Raw genomic sequence first — 19,763 nt, forward strand, 5'->3', positions numbered from 1 at the left:
TAATGGTTTTGGAGGTAATTTATGTCAAGTACCGCCAGTAATTCCAAAATCGACAAAAGTAGAGACTGTAAAAGCTAGCTTGCTAGAGTTATACTCCTGGTCTCAAATGAAAAAGATTCAACTGACAAGAAATATAAAGTAAGAACATATCCAGTATTCAATATCTTCTTGCTTCGTGTCGGAAACGAATAAGAGCATCCAATAAAAGACGATTTGGTTCTTCATGAACACTTGGTTATCAATCCTAATGGTAATAGTAGTGCATCTAATAAGAGAAATATTTCTATCATTAGATTAAAACGCAATTTGTGCAAATCGCATGATAGAATTAAATAAGATATCTTAACTAACAAAAATGAATATGTTGATCAACTAAATAAAAGGTTGATTGCAAAATTTTATAGTAACAAAAAAGTTTTTTCTGTTTTTGGCTCAGCAGGAAATGATACCAATAATTACTACCAAGAAGAATACTTAAATACTTTAATACCAGATGGCCTTCTACCATATACGTTTGTTGTCAAGTTTATTATTTCTTACGTATGTTAGTGTCACCGTATATATAATAGACTAAGTTGATCTTCCATTGTATATAGGTTGATTTTGAAAAAAAATATGCATGTTATGCTACTGAAAAACTTAAATACGCCGAATAACTTATGTAATAACATACAAATGGTATATAGAAGTTTTGACAATAGTGTTACACATGCAAAAATTACGATACTGGTCAATGTGCTTCTAAGTATATTCTTATCCCTAAATTCAACTTTCGTCTTCCGAAACTAAGGAATATCCCTTTTAAATTTGTGTGAAAATAATTTTTAGTATGTTTATATTTTACAGCTATAATAAATAAAGCACAAGGACAAATATTCTAAAAATTAGACTGTATTTACCGCAATATATTTTCTTGCACAAACAACAGTATGTTGCACTTTCAAGAGCGGACACAATAACAATGAAATCAAAAAGTAAGAAAATAAGATTGTATTGAGTTTTATATATAATGTAGCGTAAGTTTGACAGAATATTCGTATCCTTTACAATGATAACTGAGCCCACTATTTTATAGCTATGAAGGAAGTCCTAAGATCGTGCCCTTCTTTAATGTCAATTATGAGGGACGTTGATGAAGATGTAACTGTGAACATAAATGCTAAATTTCCTGTAACGGGTAATTGCTCTTAATGTCATGGAATATTCTCTATTAAATGCTACCAGGCGAAGAGCATTTATCACATTTTTATGAGCGTTATTCTTTCCGATGACAAACGAAACAGTTGCCTTCGGTCTTTGGCCATCTCCCCGTCTTGGGTTCCACGTGTCCCTTTTTTAGACGGCCACGTGTCATAGCATATTTTATCCTATACAATTGTTCCTTCATATAAATAAATATTTAAATCATCATGTGCCATTATTAACGTGCAACACACGTTCACAGATACTAGTATAAAGAAAATCACATAAATTGGGTGTAAAATATGAGGACGAGAAAAATAACACGCTATATGAAAGTTAACAGCTTGTTTGGATGGTTGTTACCTATTGTATTGTATCGTATTGTTACTTTAAGTACAATATTTGTTTTGATTGTTACTTAAATTTTATTGTATCATATCGTTAAATTCGTCGTTACATAACGACGAAAAGTGCCAGTTTACGTAATGACGAATTTGGTGTGGTGGCGTCGTTACCTTATTTTTTCTCTCATTTTGCCCTTCTTTATTATTAAATAATTATATTTTATCTTTTACCCTTTTTTTATATAATAATTCTACTCCGCGTCCTATTTTTTTCTAAGTAATGTTGCAAGTTTATTTTTTATATTTTTGGTGCGTGATATCAAGAAACGATGACAAACGATACAATCTATCCAAATATTGTATTCATCAAACAATACAATATAATATAATATAATACGATATAATATGAAACGACACGCAACAACCATCAAAACAAGCGGTAAGGGACGAAAAAGAAAGACGAAAAATCAAGGGGCTAAAACAGTTAGTTTAAGAATTGTTTATTTATTTTTTTGGTTTTTTTATCAAGTGTATGGTATCCACATATATCGTAAATTATGCGGATGAGGGAAAGAAAAGCTATATGAAAGTTGAGGGACGAAAAAAGAAAGACGAAAAATCAAGGGTTCTAAAACAATTAATTTATGTTTATTTATTTATTTGGTTCTTTACCAAGTGTCTGTTATTCGTGTTGAGGTCGAGATTAATCCGGATTCGCTCCGTCCATTATTTGATAATCAAGTTTTTAATTCCTAATGTTTGAACCTAAGATCTATAATTAAGAGAAATGGATTATTTCCATCCCGCCACTAACCTTGACGATAATTTTAAGAATCATCTTTGTGAAAGTTCAAACCAGCAAATCCTAAAGGAGACTAAAATAAAAGCAATAGTGAATAACTCAAACTAGATTGCAAATACAAAGTAAGCAGTAATAAATAGAGCTTCGAATTAGATTAGAAACTAATTCTATTTGAAGATCACGAAAAAACATATTATTGTTAGGACTTCTATATGTCTTCATTAAATACTTGAATAAACTCAATATTTCACTCATCTCTTCGAATAGTAAAAGGAAAAAAGAAAAAAAGAAATAAGCATTAATCAGTTTTGGTTAGTTAGCAGTGCTAATGATACTTTGACCAAAAGAACTTTTATAGCAAATAAATTAAAAGAAGTTTTCCAGAGAATAGTTCAATTATCAAGAAATTATAACATCATGTTACGGTTCACTTGAAGATGAATTTCGAAAATTTTTTAAAAATTTAAAAACTCCAAAAAGCTATTTTTTAAAATTTTCACTTCAAATCACTCACAAAAATTCAAAAACTGTCCAAAATTATATTCATGTCCAAAAACAACTCCAATTTTTACTTGAATTTCTTTTTTCAAAATTTTACAATTCTTATGTCCAAACGCCCCACAAAGAATAGTAGGAATCAAATGTTACTTTACTACCAACTTTATATCCAAAAACATAAAATTATCTTGTCCTTTTCTTTTAAAAAAATGTTTTGAAAAATTATAGTATAAAAAAGTTACACTACATATAAAAATCAAAATATATACGTATTTTGTACAACAACAATAACAACAACAACCCAATATAATCTCACTAGTGGGGTCTATGAAGGGTAGTGTGTACGCAGACCTTACCCCTACCCTGGGGTAGAGAAGTTGTTTCCGATAGATCCTCGGCTTCCTCCCTCCAAGAACTCCTCATCTTGCTCTTGGGTTACTCGAACTCACAACCTATTGGTTGAAAGTGAAGGGTACTCACTACAAAATATATAAAATATATATTTTGTACGTGTATATTAAATATTAAACATAAAATTTTTGGCTATTTTGACTGATTTAATACTTGCGTTTAAACTAATGTAATTCCATGGTCGTTTTTTTTGACTGATTAATACTTGTGTATAAACTAATATAATTTCAAGGAAATTTATTTTGACTGATATTTTCAACCTGTCACTATCCTTATTCTGGTGGTAAGCTTAATTTTCCAAATACCAACCTCAATCACGCACGTGCCTTTCCTTTTCCCCACCCCCACTCATCCAACACATCATTCTGCTGACGTGTCCCACATTGCCACGTGGCCAACTATATATTGCTACCTCTTTATCCGTCCGATTTAACCCCTGGTGGAAACCTATACATACACACATTATATTTATATACATACATACAAAAACAGTCACGCCAAAAATACATGGAAAACAGCAAATTTGCAGATTGTGAAATCTGAATCTGAAAATCACAAAAAAAAGTTCGAGAATTGTGGTAATATAAAGAGTTACCGAAATGGCGACGCCATTAACGACGGGAGGAATACAAGGCGGAGGAGGAGTAGCGGTAATGGCAGGGCCGAGTGTAGGACACGTGGATCAATCAGGACCGTTAAATAATAGACCGGCGACGGGACTTAAAGGTACATCGCCTATACGGATTTTCCTGTTCTTCCATAAAGCTATACGTACGGAGTTGGATGCGTTGCATCGATCGGCGATGGCATTTGCGACGAATCGGAACAGTGAAATTAAGCCTTTTATGGAACGGTGTTACTTTTTGAGGTCGATTTATAAGCATCACTGCAATGCTGAAGATGAGGTTCGTTTATAGTAGTTTTATATACTCAGTTTTTGCAACTCGAATTTTTTTAAATAATTTTGCAAAATTTTATATGCAGGAAGCTTCTGGTGAATAATTTTGAGCAGCTTAGCAAGTATATACTCACAAAAAAAAAATTGAAATTTTATTTTTGGTTTTGAGTTTCTCCTGCTCTGGAAACACTGTGTGGTTTTTGTATCTGGTTATGTTTAGTGAACTGGATTAATTTTAGTTGCATATGTGACATTTCCAATATTTTACTGAGTTAATAGAGGATTAGTGACTTACAAATTCAAATAAATAGGATATAATTTATAACAATAAGATTGAATTATGTTGTAGTTGGTAAAATCTGATGAGACTGAGTGTTTTTGCATCTTTAGTTCAGTTTTAGTGCAAATTGTTCTGCTTGAGTTCATTTCTGGACCGGGATTTTAGTTGATCCACTTTGGTTAGTGTGCTTGTGCTGGTGAGAGGTAGTAGGTACCCGGTAGAATAGGCGAGTTGCACGCAAGTTGCTTCCGGACTCCACCGTCATTAAAAAGATTCCTCTTTGGTTTGTCTGGTGCGTCTGAGGTGGTGGGAAGATGGATAAGTTTTGAGTTTTTTGTAGCTCAAGAGTTCAATTTATTTCATGATCTTATCTGAGATATATAGAAGGTGGTTCGCTTCTTGATTTGCTGCTAGTGCAAGTATTGGTTGTTATGGGAACTAGAAAACAAATATCAAATGTGAAGTAGAAAATGAAAAGAAGATCTTTAAAAACTGCTTTTGCTTCATGCCTTCTTTAGTTGGATATACAATGTAGTTTGTCAGGTCTCCTGCTGGTTATATTATTATTTTTCTGCAGAGTTACTATAACTTGAATCAGTTATATAGCTGTCTGCTTCCTGGCAACTGATTCTCAATTTTGAATTTCTGAAGCTACTAGTGACTGTGAGCATACATATGCAAAGTCGAATTTAAATCTGAATTTTCAGTTCTCCTGCTCTTGAAATGTTTATGATTTTTGTCTGTTTTTGAACTGGAGAAGTTCTTGCGTGAAATTTCCTGATGTTTAAACGTCTTAATTTCATTTTTTTAGTTTATTTTAAAAGTGAGACTTAGTAAATTATAAAAAGATAAATAAATGGTCTGAGAAATTGTAACCAAAAAATTGGATTTGTGTTAACTTAACTAATGCGGCTGGCAGTATCTTAATTTGGCTTTAAATTTCCTTTTCTGTGTTGGGAATTCTTTCTAATCCTCTTTGATCAGTGGGGTGTATGGAGAAGTGGTGCAAAGAGTGCTGGTTTTAGAATTTGTTTGTAGTTCTAGCAATATCTTCATGTTTTTGGGTTGAAATTTTCTTTATTTATTTACAAAAGAAAGGGTTCCAGCATTATGTTTTATAAGAGAGGCAACATTCCATATGTGAAATTGAGAGAAACAAACAATTTTAGGAACTGTTTTTCAGTACAGTTCACAATTGTGCTTCTTGCCCTCTTGGGGTAACACATTTTGCTTCACTTGCGGACTATGAATTTTTGGTCCTGGTAGCTAATTGAATCTCAAGCAACTTTATTTTAACTATCTTTGATCAGTTTATTTTATGGGAACACTTTCCAGTAATGGATGTTAAAAAGTGTTTCTCGGTTTTAATCGTGGAATCTCTTTTGGTGTTTGGACCCCCTATGTTTTCTTTGGATTCAAACCCCATTAAGATCCTCTAAGTTTCTCCATTTCGCCCCACGAGATAAAGAGAAACATTCCCACATTTTACGCCTTAAATTAACTTCAAGGAAATCGTGCACCTAAGGGGATCTATTACTTTCTTGCATGTTGAAACTACATTGTGGATTAATTCAGGGGATTTGTGCCTTCCCTTTTGCACCCCAGCATAGGAATGTAATTTTTTTCTTTTTTCTTTTCCTCCAATGGTATGGCATCTCCTTTTTTGATAAATAAATATTTCATTAGTTACAGAGCAAAAGGGCTACTTTATTACAAAATAGAGCAAACTTGATATACCGCTTCAAACATCATAAGCATATCTTTGTGTGAATGACAGGTTATTTTTCCAGCACTTGATATACGTGTGAAGAATGTAGCACGGACTTACTCCCTTGAGCATGAAGGAGAAGGCGTGCTTTTTGATCATCTGTTTGCGTTACTTGACTCAGATATGCAAAGTGAAGAAAGCTACCGCAGAGAGTTAGCTTCCTGTACAGGAGCTCTTCAAACATCTATTAGCCAGCACATGTCTAAGGAAGAGGAACAGGTATCCTAGCAGAGTTTTACCTTTATCTTATTTGATGGGATGTGTGATATGCCTTGTTTTTCTATGAAATTAATTATTTTGTTGGCGTGAAAGGGAAAGCCCTCGGGATGTAGATCGTATGCATATATCATTATCACTTGATATGATTTATGTTTATTATTATATTTTTAATAACTGAGAAATGCAAGAGCCAATGTCGCACAGTTCGAACTCGGTGAATAATGGGCCTGTCCCTCTACCCTTCTCCGCTTGATTACTAGGCTTTTTGGCGGTAGGGTTCGAACCTATGGAGTGTGCCTAAACCGCATATCATGTGCTGCATCTTACCATTATAGACCAAAGCCTTGGGCGGCAGATGTTTGTTTATATAGTAGTTAGAAATAAAATTGAAGATAAAATTATCTAGTCTTGCTTTTTCAGTTAGACATACAGTTTTAGTGGTTTCTAAAGTTCTAGTTGTTCAGAATATTATAAATTGATTTGGTATCACAATCCCTCTCTCCAGATCCTCATCTCTTTCTCTTCTCTCTCTTCTTCTCATTATTATTCTCTCTTTTCTCCCCTTTTTATTTCTTTCCTTGCCCTTTCTCCCTTCTCCCTTGTGTTGCAACATCAATCTTAGTATCAGAAGCGCCTCCTTTCTTTGTTACTAGTGAGGTTTCTACTCTTTCAAACTCACCATCAAGGAGTGTGGCGGATAGATGGTATCCCTCCACTTTTAACCAGAGATCTCAGATTTCAGCCCTGGGAATGGAGAAACCCCCGGTAGATAGAGCTTCCCCCTTTAATGGACTTACATGGTGAGAATCTTGATTAATCGGGTCGTGGGTACCGAATACCAGATGGTTATACCAAAAAAAAGCTCTCTTTCATTCTTTTCTTTCGATATTCTCCACATGAGTGCGACAGGTATTGCTTCCCATGCTTGTTTTCACGGTGTGATATGCCGAGTCCCCTAACAGAGGAAGGAGGGATGGGTGGGGATTTGGCGGAATTTCAGTTAGTTAAGTTAAACTTTCTAGTGTGAAATTTATCCTTGTTATTTTATTTTCTTGATTAGTAACTTACCCTTGTATTTTATTGTGATGATTGTTTCCTTTGTTATTTATTTGATTGGTTAAAATTGTTCACTTAATAGTTTATGTTTTTCTTCTTCATTTTATTGTCACTTATATTGCTATTTGTTGTTATTGTGCCATTTTGCAGGTCTTGCCGTTGCTTATGGAGAAGTTTTCATTCGAGGAGCAGGCATCATTGGTATGGCAGTTTCTGTGCAGCATCCCCGTGAATATGATGGCTGAATTTCTGCCTTGGCTTTCATCCTCTATTTCGGCCGATGAGTGCAAAGATATGCATAAGTTCTTACACAAAGTAATTCCGGATGAGGAGCTTCTTCAAGAGGTGAGTTAGCTTGCTTATAGATGGTAAAGACCTTTGTTAAGTATAGCATAATTGATAAAATTCCCCTTTCATGAAGATTATGTTTACCTGGATGGATGGAAAAAAGTTGACAAACAAACGCAAGGCTTGCGAAGGGAGTACAAAGCACCATACTTCAGATTCTGTTGTTAGAGGCTTAATCAGTCAGGCGGAGGATGCTCCTTGTCCTTGTGAATCTTCTAGAAGTGAATTTCTAGCCTCAAATTTCAATCTTAAAGAATCCACTTTAAATCGTCCAGTTGATGAGATACTGCATTGGCACAAGGCTATTAGAAAGGAATTGAATGACATTACAGAAGCAGCTAGGGAAATAAAGTTGTCTGGGGATTTTTCTGATTTATCCGCTTTCAACCAGAGGCTTCAATTTATTGCTGAAGTTTGTATCTTCCATAGGTACGTGACATCATTAATATGCATAGCCGTTTGAAGTTTTGGCTTTGAACTAATTTTGATGGATTAAGATAACTGCTAGTGTGCTTGAATCTGGTTCATTCATACTGTTTGCGTAATTTGGCTGCAGCATTGCCGAGGACAAAGTTATATTTCCTGCAATAGATGCAGAAATATCTTTTGCCCAGGAGCATGCTGAAGAAGAAAACGAGTTTGATAAATTTAGATGTTTGATAGAAAGCGTTCAGAGTGCTGGATCCAACTCAACTTCTGTAGAATTCTATTCAAAACTGTGCTCACAAGCTGATCATATAATGGAGACAGTGGAGAGACACTTCTGTAATGAGGAGGCTCAGGTGAGTAATCTTAGAATTGCAAAGATTCTGCAAGTTCAAGGTCTCTGTCTATAAATATCTCCCCAAGTAACATAAAATAATTGTTTCTAAAGTGATGAAAGCAAGCGTGGTGTCTTCTTGCTATCTGAAATACTCAGATGTCCTTGTTGCCGTTGACAACTTAAAAGCCAAGAGTTAATAGTAATTGATCTTGATTATTTGGATTCTGTGTGATTCCAGGTTCTTCCACTTGCACGAAAGCATTTTAGCCCCAAACGGCAGCGGGAACTCCTTTACCAGAGCTTGTGTGTTATGCCACTTAGACTCATCGAATGCGTCTTACCTTGGTTGGTAGGATCATTAAGTGAGGAAGAAGCAAGGTCTTTCCTTCAGAATATGCATATGGCAGGTAAAGCCTAATTTCTACTGTTTGATTTAATTAGAATTTGGTTTCAGTGTCGACAATGATGGAAAGTAGACATGTTTACCCCATCTGATTCAGTTTTCTAATGCAGCACCAGCATCAGACACTGCTTTGGTCACACTTTTCTCAGGTTGGGCATGCAAAGGTCGTCCAGCGGACAATTGTTTTTCTTCAAGTGCAATTGGTTGCTGTCCTGCTAAAGTTTTAGCTGGTAATAAAGAGAACTTAGGTAAATGTTGTGGTATCTGCACTTCTTCAAGAAATGTCAATTGTAGCATGTCACATAGTGAGCAAAGTAATGGTGAAAGGCCAACCAAGCGTGCAAATTTAATGTCAAAGGAGAAATGCTATCGTCATGATCCTTCAGGAGGTTTAGAATTTCGGAAAGGATCCACTGGCAATCAGTCTTGTTGTGTTCCTGCATTAGGCGTCAGTGTAAATAAACTGGGAATAAATTCCCTAGCTGCAGCAAAATCATTGCGCACTTTTAGCCCAAGTGCTCCTTCTCTGAACTCCTGTCTTTTCAACTGGGATACCAGCTTGATTAATGGTGGATACGCAACACGGCCAATTGATAATATTTTTCAATTTCACAAGGCTATTCGAAAGGATTTGGAATTTCTGGACGTTGAATCTGGAAAACTCACTGATTGCGATGAGACTTTCCTGAGAAAATTTTGTGGTCGATTTCGTCTCTTGTGGGGACTGTATAAAGCTCACAGTAATGCAGAGGATGATATAGTATTCCCAGCTTTGGAATCAAAAGAGACGCTTCATAATGTTAGCCATTCTTACACCTTGGACCACAAACAGGAAGAAAAGCTATTCGAGGACATTTCATCTGCACTTGCTGAGCTTTCTCTGCTCCGGGAAACTTTGAATGGTGGGAATTCATTTAAAGGTCCTTGTAGAAACTCTGGTTCTTGTGACTTAAATGAATATTCAAGAAAATACAATGAGCTAGCAACTAAAGTTCAAGCTATGTGCAAATCAATAAAAGTAACCCTGGATCAACATGTTATACGGGAGGAAGTTGAGCTATGGCCGCTGTTTGACCGTCATTTTAGCATTGAAGAACAAGACAAACTAGTTGGTAGGATAATAGGAACAACTGGGGCAGAAGTACTTCAGTCAATGTTGCCCTGGGTAACTTCTGCTCTTACTCAGGAGGAACAAGAATAAGATGATGGAGACATGGAAGCAAGCAACCAAAAACACAATGTTCAGTGAATGGCTCAATGAATGGTGGGAGGGAACGCCAGCTGAAACTTCCCAGACATCAAGCTCAGAGAACAGTGTACGAGGTTGTTGCCATGCTTCTATTACTTATTAGTTTTATTCATGTCCGTTCTCCGCTCTTAAGATGTTGCATAAGATATTTACATTAGACAAGGCTATTATTGGAACTGAATTAGCAGATCTAGAATGACTTTTTCTCAATAATCTTTTTAGCATCTAAAATTATGTCTTTTCAGGGTATGAGTTTCCTGAATCTCTAGAACATAGTGATTCCACTTTTAAACCTGGATGGAAGGACATATTTCGGATGAATCAAAATGAGCTAGAGTCAGAGATACGGAAGGTCTCCCGAGATTCTTCACTTGATCCGAGAAGAAAAGCATATCTTATTCAAAATCTTATGACCAGGTTTGTTTTCAGTGAAGCCATCATCTAAAACCTTTGTGATTGCTATCTTTGTTATTTATTCCATGTAACCTATTGAGCATCTGTTGTTCAGTCGCTGGATAGCTGCTCAGCAGGACTCTGAAGCAAGATCTGTTGAAACTCCAAATGGTCAAGATGAAATTGGATGTTCACCTTCATTTCGTGATCCAGATAAGAAAGTGTTCGGATGTGAACATTATAAAAGAAACTGCAAGCTCCGAGCTGCTTGCTGTGGCAAAATATTTCCATGCAGATTCTGTCATGACAAAGTCAGTGACCATTCTATGGATAGGTAAATCGTTGGCCTCGTATTTGTTTCTAATAAAACTCCATTCCATGTTTAATTTTTCTAGTAATTTGCAGGAAGGCGACAACTGAAATGATGTGTATGAACTGCCTGAAAATACAACCAGTTGGACCTTCTTGCACGACTCCATCCTGTAACGGCCTCTCAATGGCAAAATATTACTGCAGCAGCTGTAAATTTTTTGATGATGAAAGGTGATACTTCAGTGACCCTACTTGTTTGTAGTTGATGACTTGATGTAGTAGGTTGAATCGCATAATGAACACCGAGTTATAGGATTTACACTATTGGAAGATTAGACCAGGCTCTGCTTATTTTTCTTGGTTGTTAAACATCATTAATAAGATATTCTGCTTATCATTACAATTAAAAAGAATGATAGTCTCCTTACAATATTTCCTTTTCTGCAATATATTACTTGCTTCATTTAGGTTTAAAAGAGTGAAAGTTCTCCCTACACTCAATGTTTTAAGAGGCATGCTTAAGCCTGGAAGCTATTTGCAGCACAAGTTGGAGTATCGCCTCGTCTAAGTGGTGTTTCAGTGCAAGCACCAAGGAGCTAAGGCAAATGTGCCTCAGCGTCCACGTGCTTTGTCTTGAAGCGAGCGGCACTAGACAATAAACATAAACGGCAAGTGTTAAGCAATTGTTATGGATGAATATGTTAGCGATCCGGATTAGGAAATTAGAAACTTAGTATAAAGAAAATTAGTCAGTGGATTTGAATCAGAAACTTAAACAACATCGTTACATTTGAATCAGAAATTGTTTTTACTTCAAATACTTATTCAACTGTTTCTCCAATTTTTGTTCATATAATTATCATTTGTGATTATAATTACTTTTTTGCGCATCACAAACATATATCTTAGATGGGCTATGCACTTAAAGTCCCAAAAGATCTTTAGTGCTTTTCTTTGCTTTTCACCTTTGATAACACCGGCAACATTTGAAAATCATTAGATTTTGATGCCTGAATGTAGAGATTCTAGAACTAGATTCTAAATGCTACAACAGGTGTTCTCCAGTCTTCCGTTCAAAATAATGGCCCTTCTATTTATTTTTGAAGTTTTTCTTGAAGCCAGTAATGCATAACTAATTGCTTACACAAATTCTTGCTAAGTCAATTTCCTAAAACATCACACCCTGCCCCTGCATTTGTAAAGGTTTGTTTTGTCAATTTTGAACAAACTCACATGAAAATCATTTCAATACCTGATTCAATATTTCCTAAAGTTCAAGGATGGAGTCTTTTACGTGTTGCAAGATGATAAATACATATCTCTAATAGAGCTTTGATCTTGATTTTCTCTAATTTCTATTATTTCCTACTTCAGGACAGTGTATCATTGCCCGTTCTGCAATTTATGCCGGCTGGGGCAAGGACTAGGTGTTGACTTCTTTCATTGCATGACCTGCAATTGTTGCCTGGGAATGAAACTTGTGGACCACAAATGCAGGGAGAAGGGTCTCGAAACCAACTGTCCAATATGTTGCGACTTTTTATTCACGTCAAGCGAAACTGTCAGGGCTCTGCCCTGCGGGCATTTTATGCATTCAGCATGCTTTCAGGTCTGTTCGTCACTTTTCTGCTGGGTTTTGCTCATACATTTGCTGTCAGAAAGGATATTGTGTTGTTTATTAGAAATCAAGTTTGAACTAAAAGCAATCTCTTTATTTCCTCAGGCATATGCTTGCACACACTACATCTGTCCCATTTGCAGCAAGTCTATGGGAGATATGTCGGTAAGCGATGTTCATCCTTCATTAGATGAATGTTTTTGCAGAATAGTGATGGTTGTTTGTGTAAATTCATAGCATCATATGTAGACACAAGAATATTGTGTATAATTCGTTAAAGTTTTGAAACAGACTATAAAAATATAACATACTGTTTAATTTTCTTTTTCTGGTGTAAAGAATGAACTTCCAGGTTGCATTAACAGTTGCTTTAATTTTTCAGAGGGCTAGAGTATAGTTATATTATCTCTATGTATAGTCAACACTAACTTGGTGTGTTTGTGATCAAACTTATTTGATTTAAATATTTCCTTTCTAGAAAAAGAAACTGCATCAAGCCTATAAAATGGGACAGATGAAGGTGCATGTGTTTGTCAAGCTAACTTTTTCTTACATAAACAGGAGTGCTTGGTTTTTTGTTTGTGAATTCTTCTATTAATCCGCCATATTGTACTCAGTTATAAACCTTGCCTGATCCGCGATGAGTCTTATCTATTTGTTAGAAAAAGAGAAGTATATATATTTTTTTGAAAAATCAATCCTGTAACTGAAGCATGTAACATCATACTCTTATTATGCTACTCTCTTTACCTTGTTTATGAACGTACTCGTGGATGTACTTTTATTTTGACCTGGTGTCTTATTTAATGAAATCGTCTTATTTAATGAAATCTTAGTCATATTAAGAAAGAAAAAGAACGTTGTCTTTGACCATATTCTATAAAGAAGTCACATTGTCTACTCATTTCTTGTGGATTTTAATAGCATGTAGCCCTATATATTTCTTACTTCGAAACCTTTCAATCTTTATGTATCCTTTTTTTTGGTTCCGTTCTATTATATTTTGTGCTCAGATGAAGAATGATCTCAACTTCTGTCTTCTCTTGTAGGTGTATTTTGGGATGCTTGATGCTTTAATGGCTTCTGAGGTGCTACCGGAAGAGTTTAGGAACCGATGCCAAGTAAGGAATCTCAGTTTTATTTCCTTAACAACTTTTATGCGTATTAAATTATTGAAACTTTTACTCAAGATTTTTATATGAAATTTCTCTAGGATATATTGTGTAACGACTGTGGTAAGAGGGGAACTGCACCATTTCATTGGCTATATCACAAGTGTTCATCTTGCGGATCCTACAATACCAGAGTTATAAAGGTGGAAACAAGTCCTAATTGCTCCAGCTAATGTTGAAGACCTGTTGGATTCCCCTCAGAGAATTACGTACTTCTATAAATCAATACATAGGTTTGTAAAATATGAGCACTCACTGTCACCAAAATTTTGTCATTGTTGTACACGATATGCTGTTTCTGCATATTCACGTTACAAGCATGGAGTGTGTTACTGGCCTTTTCCATTCTGTAATGCATAATGCATTCCTACTGCATACTACAGAGCCAGGGACTGTGATATAAAACGAAGAAAAACAGATAGAAGCCACATTTGAGGCTTTTGGCTTGTAAGTACCTATTCTTTTTCTTTTTCCCCTCTTTAAAGAGGCAGCAAGATTCTTTATGGAATGATTTGGCACAGGACAAGGAGGGCCAATTCAGAACCGAATGTTATCATTTGCTTTCGCTGTTGTATCATTCTCTAAGTCCAGTTATTATGATCATGAGTTCTGTGGACAGAACTTGAATATTATAGTACTCTCTGGATCCTGTAGAAATAGAACAAACTCATTCCACAAGTAAAAGGGTTTCTTATTTTATGCATTTTGTTATTCATATAACTCTGGACCAAATCAGTACACAGGTAGATTTGCCTAAATCTGGGAAAAATTCAAGTGGTATTCTATGAATAAGAACATTACTTTCATAAAATATGATACGGTTTAGTTAGGTTTGCTTGACATCTAATGGGTGTGGTGTGATAGTTTGGAAATCAAGAAAAAGAGATGCAAAAAAAGGGGAAGAGATATAGGGAATTCGAAATGACCATGTCTAATAAACAGTGTTCCATTAATCTTTGGAAAAAAAATACTATCACAATTTTTGCGTACAATTTAATTTTCACTCTTAGACGTAAGTAGAAGAGTCGTAACTTCCTTATTAAGGCAGCAATATTTTCAATAATATACAATTAACTAATCAGCTATTAAGTTCTGAAGTTCAACATCAGAAACTGACCCGAAAATCTCATCTTTTGCTAGTAATAAAGAAAAGGAATCTGGAAAAAAAAAAGAAGGAAAGGAATAAATATTTCTGTGTTTTTTTCTTAAAAATAAAGCTGTACCAAAAATCAGGTTGTTTACCCGTAAAACGGTACAGTTAAATTTATACGCGGTTTATAGACAAAACGAATTAATATGATCCTAAAATAATAGAGGAATTCGATAAAAATGCAATACTTAGCTTTGAGATGGAGATGAAATAGCTGAAATAGTAATTCCGGGAGCGTAGGGCTTACGAGCACAACAACAACAATATCAAAGAGCAAGAAGATAAAATTATATTAAGCTTTGAATAGAGTATAGCGTATGTTTGCTAGAAAATTCGTGTCCCTTACAATGATAATAGAACTCACTATTTTTAGCTGCACCTAGGGGACAAGGTCTTAGGATCAGACCCTTCTTTAATGCCAATTATGAGGGCCATTGAAGAATGTGTAGCGACGGGCATGAATGCCATATTCTTTTGTAACGGGTAGTGTACTTAATGCTGTAGAATATTCTTCATTAAATGCTACCGGGTGACAGACATTTATTTCATCTTTATGAGTATCATTCTCTCCGGTGACAAACGAGATCGTTGCCTTCGGTTTCAGCTATCCTCTATCTTCGACTCCACGTGTCACTTTCTCATGCGATCATTTAATATAACATATTTTACCCCATACAGATAGTCCCCATGCTTTCCGGTGGCATAACCTTGTGTCACCGGGAAGTTGGTAGAAATATTTTTTTTGACGGAAAATTTACTAAGCCCCTCTGAAAAGTTTCTGACATTTGATTAGACGCACGTCTCTCTGCATTTAATGCCCCGAACACGCGTCATCCCACGATTTAGCATACCTTTTGCCGATTATTGAGGTAATTATGGCCACGGGTTTAGCCGCCTATACTTTTACTCATACGCATCAACTTCCTTCATTTAACTTCATAATACTCTAAATTTTCTAAGACTTTCTTTACTCAACTCATCCTTCGACTTTAACCTTTCTTTAGCTTCCTTCTTTGAGAGAAAAAAACCACTATCTCATAAACATTGGCCTATTTTTCAAGAAAACCTAGTTCTTCAAAGAACAAAGGCAAAGTTGATGATGATGCTCCCCCTACGGTGAGTACCATCGTCCCAAAGAACCTGATTACTACCAAAGATTTCGAAGAGAAGTACCCTTCTGCTCACCCTCGTACGTGGGCTGTCATCGTATACCCTTCTTCTATCCGTCCTTCCAGTATCTCTACTGTGAAGGACGACTTCCATTGTCAGGATTTGGATATTATCGCTCCCGACCTGGCGGAGTAGATAACTTTACCCAAGAAGGGTTTTACATATTTTTACACGTATCCCTTCACTTTGGGAGCATTTTCTTTAAGCGGGGAGCTTGACTCCGTCATTGTGGAGTTTTGCCTCCGCTATCAGATGTGCTTGGCATAGGTAAGCCCTTCCGTGAGGAGGACAATCGCCTGCCTTCGGCGCCTGTGCCAGGAGACGGGAGAAGAGTTATCCTTAGCTCGAGTGATGAACCTCTATTCCCCCAAAATCTTCCGTGGGGAAATGATTAATTTCAGCAAGCGTGGCCACCATGCACTGCTATCCATCACGGATGATGATAATGACCGTGGGTGGATGGAACAGTTCATTTTAGTCGCCACCAGTGATATCATCCCGGCTTCGGCTCCGTCTCCGTCTTTCCTAGAATTATGGAACCGCATCGTAAGTCTATCATTTGTTTCTTCTTCTGTTAAAGATCATTCCTCGTCATTATTGACTCTTCTTCCTTTACATGTCTCAGTGACTCGGTGGGTTCCCCCTAGGGTTGAGGGTTTAGACCAATGGGTCCAGAATATTTTGGACGTTACTATGCCCGAAACCCGCATATGGAAAGAGCTATCCTTGAAATACGGGTAAAATGCCAAAAATCATGGTAAGTCGAACTCATCTTGTTTTTACCTTCTCATATAAGGAGGTTGTTTGACCATTCTCTTCTATTGAATTCAGGTCTACCCTTGGCTCAGTTGTCGTCCCTGAGGAAGACATTTTGGCTAATCCTGCTGATGCGACGAGGCTACTGTATGAGGCTATTACACAGACAGGCATCTTCGAGCCTGCTTCTGGTGCGAGTGCTTATTCTCGGAGTCCCCGGCTAGAGAGAAAGCAACCAAAAAGAAGGCGTTCCTCTGCAGCCGGGGGAAAGAATAAGAGGGTGAAGAATGCCGCCCCCGAGTCGTCTCCGAAAGTTGTGGGGACGAGCCCCCGACGGCTCGGCCATAGATACCATGGTGATTGACCATGATGGAGAAGCCAGCGAGGAGATGGCTTCTCTACACAGAAGACGACGACCTTCCTCAGCTCAACAGACTGCTCAATCTGTTGAATTAGTTACACCAACCGAGGATGATGTCTCAGCGCTCTGGGGAGAGTTTGAGATGGTGGAAAATGCCAACTCCCGTTTTTGGATCCCAGTCGTTGCGCCCTGTCACGCCCCAAACTCGGGGAGCGCGACCGGCGCTCAACCGAGTGAACCCGGCCGAGCAAGCCTGTTAGATTTTCCTCTACCCAAATTCACCCATGAATAAAGAGGAAATGTATTCCATTAATCAAACACTGAAAAGATTTCATTAACGACCCCCATTTCATTTCCATTAGCAGCTTCATTCATAATTTCCAAAATATTACAAGTTTATAGATATAATGAAAAATAAGTTTGCCAAAATACCAACTCATCTAGTTCGATTCCCAACATCAAACACCACCACAACCTGTTTACGGAGTCTCTACATACAACCGAAGAGTAGTATGGAAGTGCCGGCAACAAGACCCCGGCTATACCTCAAAACACAATGTACAACTCAAATGACATCAAACACGGAATAGAGTAGGGCTCACCAAAACCTGCTGATTAGAGAGTGACTGCTAACGAGGACCAAAGCTGCCTGCTGATGAACCACATGCATCCATTGAAGATGCAGCACCCCTGGCAAAAGGGACGTTAGTACATATGGAATAGTACTAGTATGTAAATCTAACTGTCCTCTTTCAAAATAGAATACCAATGTAAGATAGGGAAAACTATAGAAACAACAATCAACAATCATGGATATCCAAATTCCAAGTTAAAACATAGTAATTTTCAAGATATGAAGATAATATTATTTTTGGTTGGGAGATCTTTAGCACCGATATACCATTGTTTACAATACCAATACCACTGTACTTTTAGCACGGAGTCCGATCACGACCCGATCGGCTAGGCCATCTCACCACAATGCCGTGTGGATCGACATCATCCTTTTCTATCAATCATTTTATCCCAAATAAGGGGAATAATTTTATCACATCAATCTCATCCCAAATAAAGAGAATAATCACAATACACTCCTACACCGGCACATGTAGTTTCGGAGTTAGGTTATTTCAACCTACCCTTCCTCGGTGGCTATCGATACTCCCAATTTTTTTTTTGATTTGCATACAAAGGAAACAGAAGTACAAATTGCATTTTACCTCATAACCTTTCATACCGTATATAGCTTCATTGGTACTTTCAGCTACTTACAACATCATCATTTCATTAGCTTTCTTGGCCATACATATGATTCACCATTCATGGCTTTCATATTCCACACTTTCATTTCTTTCCTTTCATGAATCGTCATCATAAATATCAACATATATAATATTCCGAAAATCACAATGTTAAGTTCATTAGAAATGAAGAATTTAAGCACAATAGATTTCTTTCCAAGAAATAGAGTAAAATGATTGGCAATCGATACGCAAGTTAAAATCATAAATAAGTAACACACCATTTATTCTTGAAATACTTTTCCTCAAAAAGGGCAATACACAATTTCCACTCACGAGTATGTGAGAACACAAAATACATTGAAAATACTCATAAAGCATAGCATTAGTTAAAACAGCCACATTGGGGCATGACTTGAGGACATAAGCTTTTAGGCAAATCTACTTTAGAAGTAATTTTGGAACAGTTGAATCAAGGCTCATTTCATAATCTTTCTCACATCATCTCATTTCATTGGCACCTCTAGCCACAAGTATAACTTTTATTCTTGGCACGGTGGCCACACTTTATATCTTCAACTCACTTCTTTCACTTTCGAGCATCTTTATAAATTACCAACAACAAGGCATTTCCAATCAAGACTTTAGGTACACATATGAGCAATTAAGAATCTTAAGCATATCGAGTTTTTCTCACACAATTTGGCATACTAGCTTTTATTTGGAACACGACTCAAATCTATAACATTTTAATACACAACTCGTAGTTTTAACATATATCTTTCGACATAAGGCTCATTCGGAATAGTCAAGTTTATAAGGAATAACTCGGAACATAGGAATTGGGAACTTGAGCCAACCATGCTTGAAACTTACGCGAACATCATGGAATTTAATTCTAAGAGAGTAGTTTAGCCAACATACCTCGCTTTGAGCTTTCCTTAAATTACTACAATGTTCCGAAAATCCTAGCAACTTCAATTTATTTAGAAACATAACAAAAGTGAATCATAATTAGGAAGATATTCTTGGGTTCACCTTGTTTAAGCATTTCATCAAACACTTGGTGTGCAAATTTGACTACAAGGTTCTTCTATAAGATTTCTTTTACTTCACAACCCAATCTTTTACCCCAAACTCGAAATTGAAGACTAGGGTTAGAATCTTACCACTTGAGTGAAGATCTTGTGAGATTTCCTTGTTGGATTTCAAGATCTTGATGAACAAAGCACTTGAACTTCTTCCTTTCTGTAGAACACTCTCACTTCTCTCTAAAAATATCAGATGAAACCCTTAAAAATGACCCTCAAAGGCTATTTATCAAAATGGGGTCGGGTTATAAAAATCAAAAAAATAAAGCTCCGAAACA

General features: G+C 36.5%; 1 protein-coding gene across 1 annotated transcript; it reads left to right on the forward strand.

Moving 5' to 3' along the window:
- The first annotated feature begins 3,836 nt into the window (after positions 1-3,836).
- LOC107810935 (RING finger and CHY zinc finger domain-containing protein 1-like) lies at positions 3,837-13,889 on the forward strand. The gene is given in 15 exon segments (NM_001325868.1): positions 3,837-4,142; positions 6,193-6,402; positions 7,609-7,803; positions 7,880-8,235; positions 8,363-8,588; positions 8,808-8,976; positions 9,083-10,166; positions 10,168-10,295; positions 10,467-10,638; positions 10,730-10,948; positions 11,020-11,157; positions 12,301-12,535; positions 12,650-12,709; positions 13,594-13,665; positions 13,758-13,889. Coding segments are annotated over 15 exon segments (3,702 nt in total).
- The last annotated feature ends 5,874 nt before the right edge of the window (positions 13,890-19,763 follow it).

This window comes from Nicotiana tabacum, chromosome 24, assembly GCF_000715075.1.
Source record: "Nicotiana tabacum cultivar K326 chromosome 24, ASM71507v2, whole genome shotgun sequence".
In the NCBI taxonomy this organism is placed as follows: domain Eukaryota; kingdom Viridiplantae; phylum Streptophyta; class Magnoliopsida; order Solanales; family Solanaceae; genus Nicotiana; species Nicotiana tabacum.